This window comes from Cupressus sempervirens, chromosome 10, assembly GCF_028749045.1.
Source record: "Cupressus sempervirens isolate cs-2001-9-10 chromosome 10, ASM2874904v1, whole genome shotgun sequence".
NCBI classification, from domain to species: domain Eukaryota; kingdom Viridiplantae; phylum Streptophyta; class Pinopsida; order Cupressales; family Cupressaceae; genus Cupressus; species Cupressus sempervirens.
In genome coordinates, this window is record NC_143127.1 from 283,058,644 (window position 1) to 283,067,974 (window position 9,331).

General features: G+C 30.5%; 1 protein-coding gene across 1 annotated transcript; it reads right to left on the reverse strand.

The window, feature by feature from the left end:
- Positions 1–231: 231 nt before the first annotated feature.
- Positions 232–3,005, reverse strand: LOC149533755 (NADPH-dependent aldo-keto reductase, chloroplastic-like). The gene is made up of 5 exons (XM_089803434.1): positions 2,829–3,005; positions 1,554–1,729; positions 1,198–1,438; positions 914–1,093; positions 232–737 (listed from the first exon to the last, which is right to left on the reverse strand). Exons 1-5 carry the CDS (start codon positions 2,943–2,945, stop codon positions 510–512), a joined length of 942 nt encoding a protein of 313 aa, XP_089659560.1. The 5' UTR covers positions 2,946–3,005; the 3' UTR covers positions 232–509.
- Between the last annotated feature and the right edge of the window lie 6,326 nt (positions 3,006–9,331).

The following is a 9,331-nucleotide window of genomic DNA, read 5'->3' on the forward strand; positions in this document are numbered from 1 at the left end:
CCAAACTTTTTCTGCCACGTACGTGTTTTTATGCTTATATAATTTATAAAAAAAACTCTAATTTTGAAGAATATTCTGTCCTTCCAAAGTATTGTTCAATAAATTGTCTTCGCTGAATAAGATTTTTCAAACATCAATTGTTGGCATGTCCATAACATAAAAAGATAAATGGAAATTGCATAATTTCCTTTTAATTCCAGCAAAATGTAAAATTTGAAATAACCCAAAAACTAAACAACTCTCCACTTGATCCATTCAAGTGAAGTAACACTTCAGAGATACAAACAACGTAATGAAAGAATCACTTCAATTTCTCTCGTTTTTTTGTAACTTCAAGAAGTTCTGTTTTGAAGTGATGGAACTGACGACATCAGGCAACGGATAATCAAACATCAGGTTCAATTTATTTATTACAGAAGATGAAACAGACATACATCTGGATGCAATATTTTAAAGTTGCGATAAACACATTCCTAGATTAAGCAAGATAACAATGCCATGGTCTGCCATTAGATCTCTCCATCCCAAAGTTCTTCAATGGTTTTGTAAGGGCTCGTTGTTGAGTTTACAAGATCTTCTCCCCTCAAATTCTTTCTTTGTTCAAGCTTGTCCATTTTCTCATGGTCTTCTTCGGTTAAGCACCAGTCAAAAACCTGAAAATTTTCAGTTATCCTCTCTTTATTAAAGCTCTTGGGAAGCACACACACTCCCTTCTCTATTCCCCATCTCAACACAACCTGCATATAACACACAAATCACTATAACAATTAGAATGCTAATATTTCACATGCAAACTATAACAAGAAGAAGACATATGAAGAATGCTATTTCACATGCAAACTAGAACAAGAAGGTGGTGTATGAAGAGATACATTCAATAATCAAAGAAGAAATGACAAGTATATATAGCTACCTGTGCTACAGATTTTCCATGCTTTTGAGCAATTTCCTTAATCACAGGGTTGCCCAACACCAAGTTTGATCCCCATGGTGTATTTGGAGCTCCTAGAGGAGACCATGCACATACTTGTATTTTCTTCTTACTACAGTATTCTCTCAGCTTTTTCTGCTGCCACATTGGATGCAACTCTACCTACCATGGATTCAACCACTTTTGATTAAATACTCAGCTTTATAGAGAAAAAGTAGATAACTAAACTAAAAGAGATAGGAAGACTATATATAGTATAGCATTACTTGATTGGCAGAGGGAGGAATTTTGGCATAGCTCAACAAATCTTCAATTTTTTTACAGGAGAAGTTGCTCAAACCAATGGCTTTGGTGAGACCCAATTCATAACATTTTTCCATGCCTTGCCATGTAGATTTGATATCCAGAGGCAAGAAGTCTTCCTCCTTTGGTGGAAGAGTATAGCCTTTCCTTAATCTTAGAGGCCAATGGATTAGATACAAGTCCACGTACTCCAGCTGCAAATTCCTGCAATCAAAACATCTATTATGTATCTATATGAAAAAATTGATCTTAAGAGTAAAGATATTAAAAATTAATCTTAAGATTAAAGATATTAGAAGTTATGTATAATTTTAAGTACTTGAGACTTCTGGTGATAGCAGCAAGAGGATCATCATGTTCATCATCCCACAATTTAGTGGTGATAAACACTTCATCTCGCTTGATTTCACCTCTTTGGAAAGCTTCTGTGAGAGCTGCTCCTAAGGCTCCTTCTGACCCATAATAGCTGGCTGTGTCAAAATGTCTGTATCCAACCTGTATTCCCACTTGTACAGGTTAATAAATTTCAGAAAATATCCTGTCTATTTACGAAATTATAGATAATAAGAGAAGAGTAACACCTGTTCTATTTACTGTTATTCTAAATAAGTGACATTTTGATTGTGAGAATCTGTTATAAATGACCCCAAAAAAAGGGATTGTTTATTCTCTTTACTGTTGTTTTGATTGGTAAGTATTTTTATTATTAAAAAAATATACTTTATAATCTATCAGAAATGAAGAGAGGAGATATTTGTTCAATTTATTATTAATCAGTTTCAAAGAAACTTCATAATTCATAATCATAATTCATAATAATTCATTATAAATGACCAGAGAAATGTTTGTTCCAATTACTATTTTTCAACACAAACGCTGTTTCTGTCAATAGTTAAAACAAACAAAAATTAAAAAGACGAGCCTTGAATTGCTAAAATTAAGGTTGCAGTTTTTATTCCCAACTTTTAAAGAACAACCTAATTATAAGGCAGCTATCCTCCAGACAGAATGTTCCTTTGACCAAAATTGAAATTTTGTTGAAACTTTCAGCATTTGATTGTAATGATTTGTATATTCTGTAATCGAAATCAGCAATTTCATTAAATTTTCGAAGATCTGAAGATTTTTTATTTGACTTTTAGTGCATTCTATTGAAGCATAACCAGCACCATTACAATATATATTATAAAGGTTAAAACTTCTACATTAACAGGCAACATAGTATTGCTGGCCACTCAAGCGATTGGCAACCGAAAGTGGGATAAAATGATTAATACATACGAAACAGACCAAACTTTAAAACAAATGTCTCAAAGTAGAAATCAATCCAACAAACTACTACTTGGAGGAGATTGAGAATGTGAATGAAAGTGCAATATTTCATAGTCATAAGCAAGCTAACATTAGTTTGTTAGAGACTAAGCATTTCTCCATGTGAGATCAAAGGAAAGTGATCATCTGCACACAACAAAACTACCTCCTAAGAGAACAATTTCATATGCTTACATGTTATTTAATTTATAACTAATTCAAACCTGAGAGAATTATATATACAATGAAGCAATTTGAGCCATAAGCTCTTATATTCTGCTACCTTGAGAGCCACACCGACAGCTGCCTTGATCTCCTCATATTGATAAGCTGGAGCGCCAGTTCCAAGCCCAATTACAGGCATTTTGCTTCCCGTATTCAATTCTGCAACATATCCCATCTTTGCTCCCAATCCAAACACAGAAAAGAATGAAACAATATCAACTTAATAGCTTTGTTTCTATATCAAGTTTTCCAGCAGCAATTTATACCCCACAGGCGGTGCCTTTTTCTCTAAGTATCGTTTCAAAGTGGTGAATTGATTTATGTGAGTTAATTTATCATTATCAAACAATATCTTAAAAGCCAAAAAGCACCAAATGTCCAAGTTCAAAATGGTTTAATATTTCAAGAGTGTAATTGTTTTATTATTAGACGAATACATGTGTACAACTGATAGTTTACATCATCTATATTTATCATATTAAGAACTAAAGTACAAGTTCTTCACAAGACTTGTTCACGTGTGCAATTGAAAGTTTATATTATTCAGTTGTTTTCAACTATAATTATTGAATTCACAATTATTCAGTGGTGTCATCCAACATATTAAGAATTAAAAGTACAAGTTCTTCATCATTAGACTCACATACGTATACAATTGAAAGTCTTAAAATTGTTTACTCTATCAAGAAAACAAGTTCTTCATCATTAGACTAATACACGGACACAATTGAAAATTTACATTATTCAACTGTACCCACCTAAATTTATCCACTGTACAAAGAGTACAAGTTCTTCTAATCTTCTCCCTTAGACTAACACATGTACAATAATAAACTGACATCATTCAACTATCCTCCAAAAATAAATACAAGCTTTTCTCTCTATTAGACTAATATAATTGTACAATTGTGAATCCTCAATGATAATTGATTTCCATTAATCAATTCACGATTTAAAAAACATATTTTGAAAGTGAAAAAGACATAATGCATCATAATTGAATGCATCTAGAATACGAACTCTTCACCATTCGACCAGCATAAAATGTACAGTTGACACCATTGAAAAACATTGGGAGTGTCAATTCACAAATTTTGAAAACGAAAGTTTGAAAGTGAGAGGAGAGCACGTGGACGGTGTTAAATTGCTACTGGAACTTAGTGGGATTCTACAGTTATCTATTGGACGTGTGGCATTAATCATAGATCACTAGTAAACAGATGGGGCAGGGTGATGTACAAGCTGAATGGGGCCCCCGAGTAAATAATGAGAAAAAATCGTTTCAGCTTTCATGTGAGTGTCCGGATGGCTAATTCTTTGTTTTAAAACACGGACGTTTTCTGTGAGGCGACTGCAACCATACAGCTGGTCGACGAAGTACAAGGAGATATTCGAAGAGATATGTGTTGGGTACCATTTAGCTTTCTTGAAAAGATAGGTGAGACGCACATGATAAGGTCGTCATAGAAAAGTTTAAGTCTCCAATTAAACGAGGACACTTTTCTTTGAATTGTTGTCTTCTCTTTTGGCCACGAGGACTTGCTTGAGAGATTTGGACTGATTTGATGATGGCTGTTTATTAGTTTAATATGGTTGCAAGATGATCTTGTTCTAACATCTGTCATATATGGATAGTATTTGTTTTACATATTTGATGATAGCTATTCAGCAGTTTACCATGATTTCGTTCAAACAAGTGTTATGGTTGATAGCTTTTGTTCACTGGTTGATAATAATAATTTATTTTTATTTTTATTTGTTGGGGGTCACGGAGCAAAATAGTGTAATCATAATGTGAGATTTTGTCTGATTTGATGATAGCTGTTTATTAGTTTAATGTGGTTGCAAAATGATCTTGTTCTAGAACAAGTGTCACAAATGGATAGTATTTGTTTGACTGATTTGATGATAGCTGTTTAGTCATTTACTATGACTTTGTTCGAATAAGTGTTGTGGAACAATAACTTTTGTGCACTGGTTGATAATGTAATAAAAATATTTGTTTTGAAGTACTATATGGGAAATGATGTGTCAATTATATATTCTATATTTAAAGTTTTTAAATGGTAAATTAAATTCAATATATATTTTATTTTTTTGTCTGTATGATTTAAGAGCTTAAAGTTATTGTCTTAAGCTTTTGAATGGTTATGACAAATGTGGGATGATTGTTTATATGCATAAAGGTCAAAAAATGATCATTTGGAAGTGACACCTAATTCTAATTCATAGATGTCAGTTAACTTTCATGGGAAGATGTAACTTGAAAACGATAATAAGAATATTATGGAAAGTTTAAGTCATCAATCACACAGTCAACTTTCTTTTAAAGTTTGGTTTCTTGTTCAATCACAACAAACTCTAGAGATTTGATTGATTTGATAAAATCTATTTACTATTTTAATGTTAATATTATGGTGTCATATAATGGTCAATACGAGTCTTAACCCTACAGTGTCCAATAATAACATTTATTTTGTAATTAAGAAAAATATGGCATTAAAAATGTTTTCTTTGTTGCAGCATAAGGAAGACTACATCCTAACTCAGCCCACCATAAGCTCTTAAATGACACATTAGACTTCGACATCTAAGTCCAAGAATTCTATGCAAAATATAGTCAGGTAGTTTTGGTTGACAAGGATAGATGTATGATCAAATGACGCTATAATTATAATAATACGATGTATATAGTCTACTATCAAGGTCCCTAGTTTTGGTATGCGATTCAATATAAGTTTTGGTAACATAAAGTGACATAGGTCTAGGAAGACACCAATATAGAGTTGTTTTGAAAATCATGATTATTGACTTAGTAATTTGAATTTATTTGCAAATTCAATTACTTGATATTGGAGAGATGACATCTAAGGTCTTAATTCTTAGATAACATATCTTTATTTTTTTACTTTGATATGTATATGGACACATTTGGTTAAGTCTTAATGTAGATGACAAAAATAATGAATTACATTGGTATATCAAAGGATTTCATTTTTAGGATGCGATGATATAGATGTTTATGATGTAATGTTGTAATATTTGAGCCTTTCTATAGAATATCATAATAGAGCATATGCAATCTTTAATTGGAACTAATCAATCATTGCGATGTTAGGGGTAGTTCACTTGGTATGGCCCAAAAATCATATGTAATATTTCATGCAATGGATAGTGAGTCCTTGAAGGTGGCTTTAGTTTTCTTTGCACTTGAGAAATGACATGCCTTTTTTCCTCATCAACTACTAATAGGGTTGAAGATCTTTAACGTGGTCTTATCCTTTATTAGAGAGACTTATGTACTGGGCCTATTATATCAACTCTTGACATGGTCACTTTTATACTAGTGTAATATCTTGTGGGTTTAGTCCCCACTAGGGTCTTCCCTTGGCCAAGGTCTCCTTGAGAATAAATGGTGGTGTTGTGAGTTCCTTTGTGGTGTATGGTTTATTGTTATGCTTTATTATTTTAGTTATTGTATGGCATTGTTATAGAAACAATAATTTGTTTTAAAGTAATGCAACACCAATTCACCCCCCTCTTAGTGTTGTTTGATACTAACATTAGTTTCACATGACAACTACAATCAATTGAATGGAAAAAGGATAAGAATGATAGTATTGAAAATATGACAATGCAAATATTATATCATTCAAATGAAGTCCTTGCAACTTCCTTCCCTTGAGATGAGTAATTTACTATTATTTTCTTATAAGCATCATTAATTATATATATTTTTGTACTAATGTTTTGAATAATATTTTAATAGTTGGTGATTTGTTTTCTTATTTATTAGTTAATATTCTACTTCATGTTATTTGAAAATAATAAAAGTCTTTAATCATCTTTAAAAAAAACTTATTTTTGTTTATAAATGTTAGGACCATTATATAACAAATGATAGTGTTATTTGTTCCTTTGTGGTGCATAGTTTATTGTTATGCTTTATCATTTTAGTTATTGTATGCTATTGTTATAGAAAGAAAAAACTATTTAGAAGTTTTGCAACACCAATTCACTCCCCTCTCAATGTCATTTATCCTAACATGAGTTTCACAAGACAACTACAATTAAATCAATGGGAAAGGATAAGAATGATAATATTGAAAACATGGCAATGCCAATTTTATATAATTCAAATGAAGCCCTTGCAACTTCCTTCCCTTAGGATGAGCCATTTGCTATTATTTTCTTATAACATCATTAATTATATACTTTTTCTAGTATTGATATTTTGAATAACATTTCAACATTTGGTGATTTTTTTTTGTTATTTATTAGTTAATATTCTACTTCATATTATTTGAAAAGATCATCAATAAAAAAACAAACTTAATTTTGTTTATAAATGTTCGGAGTATTATAACAAGAATAAGCAAATAATTGTTTAAATCAAATTACAAGGTCATGCTTTCATAATCACTATTCTCATTCTTTCTTATTGAACCCATATTTTAAATCAAGGTCTATAAGACCATTGTAAACATTGAAATAATCTAAGGTATTTATGATTTCAATGGATTATCAACTTTGTGTGATTCATCTACTATATATATATATATCTGTGTGTGTGTGTGTGTGTGTGCGCGCGCATGCGTGCGCGCATGTGTTTGTGCACTATACTAAAAATATTTCATGTTATGATCTACTTTGTCATTGTTGTCTTTTGCTTTATCCTTTACTTGTTAAAAAAATGAAAACCCTTAACTTCTATCAGATGTTAAGATAGTAACATGGGTACCATAGTCCATAATTATTGTCCTTTTTATTAGTACTATACTATGATTTGTAATAATTGAATAAGAAGTCTATTCTATATTTTTTTCTCCAATCTATAAGAGTAACACAATTTGGACCTTTTATAAATTTTAAAAAATAGTTTTATGCACACGTTACTTTATCATTTTCATACATTTCTCTTTTTCTTATTCAAAGCAATGAGCGTCCTCAACTACCAAAACATATGTTAGCATAACAACATAAACATTGCATTTCATAATACTATATATATATATAAGAATTGTATTGTTGTTTTGTATCAAGCACAAAATCAACATAAAAAATCTAAACTCTATTTTTTAAAAATCTATGACAACGATTTCATACTTTGATATATAGATTATGATGATGATGCACTACCTCAGGGTTTTATTTTTAATCTATGAAAGTGATGTTTACCATCTCATGGCCAATAAAGTCATTATTAACATCAATTGAAACAATGTAAGATAACAATAAATTGGATGGATTATTAATTTGCATGTAACTCATCATCACAATGTACCTTCTTAGACAAAGTCATAAGTTTGGACTTAGATATCAAGACAATCATCTTTATCATTTTTGTCTTTTACATTTTGATCAATGGCTATTTTCTAACTTCCAATTAACTAGGTGTTGCCATAACAATGCAAACACTCCATTTCATAACGATTTTATCAATTTATTTATTTTTTATTTTACAATAATGTATATAAATTTTAGTTTCTAATAGCACTATTTTGCATAAAAAACAACTACATTCCATTCAATCTACCATTGTCAATTGTAAGTTTTTGCATGAACCTGTGCATGCATGTTTGAGTCTATTTTTAATTAGATATTTAGTGGGGGGGCATATGACAATAACACACCATTCCCCTACTTTGAAATCAAGTTGCATCACTGATCTATTCCTTTGGGAATTGCATTGTGGCTTCTATGGCATGACTACATTTCTCCAACACAATGGAAGCCTACATGGACAAAGAAAAACATGTCCTAGTTATATAGAACCCTATAAATAACCAAAACGTATGAGTGGGTTTCATAGAACAATTGCAATTAGTTCAATGGAAAAGAATAAGAATGTCAATATTGAAAATATGACAATGTTGTGTTTATATCATTCAAATGAAGCACTCACAACTTCCTTCCATTGGGATGAACCATTTACTATTACATTTTACAAATATCACTAATTACATTAATTTTTGTATTAACACTTTGAGTCATATTCCAACATTTGGTGATTCAATATTTTTCCTATTTACTTGTTCATATTATTTGAAAAGAATACAAGTCTTTAATCTTCAATTAATTAATTTTTTAAATTTTTGTTTATAAATGTTAGCGAAGAATAACAAAAAATGTTTAAATCAAATTACAAGGCTATGCTTTTATTATTGCTATTCTAATCCTTTCTTATTGAACTCATTCTAAATCAACGTCTATAAGGCCACTATAAATGTTGAAATAATCTATGATATTTATGATTTAGATAGATTATTAACTTTTAGAATTTGACGAATGAAAATTTTTATTGACTGATTAGAATTCATCTAGGGTATGATCTATTTTTCCATTGTTGTCTTTTGTTCTATCCTTTTCTAATTAAAAAAGATGAACATCCTCAACTTCTATCTAATGTTATGATAGTAACATAATCACCACATTTCATAATGATTCTAATGCTATGATAGTAACATATTCACCACATTCCATAATGATTGTCCTTTTCATTATTAGTATTATACTTCAATTTGTATTAATCTAAAAAGAAGTATACACTATATTTTTAGT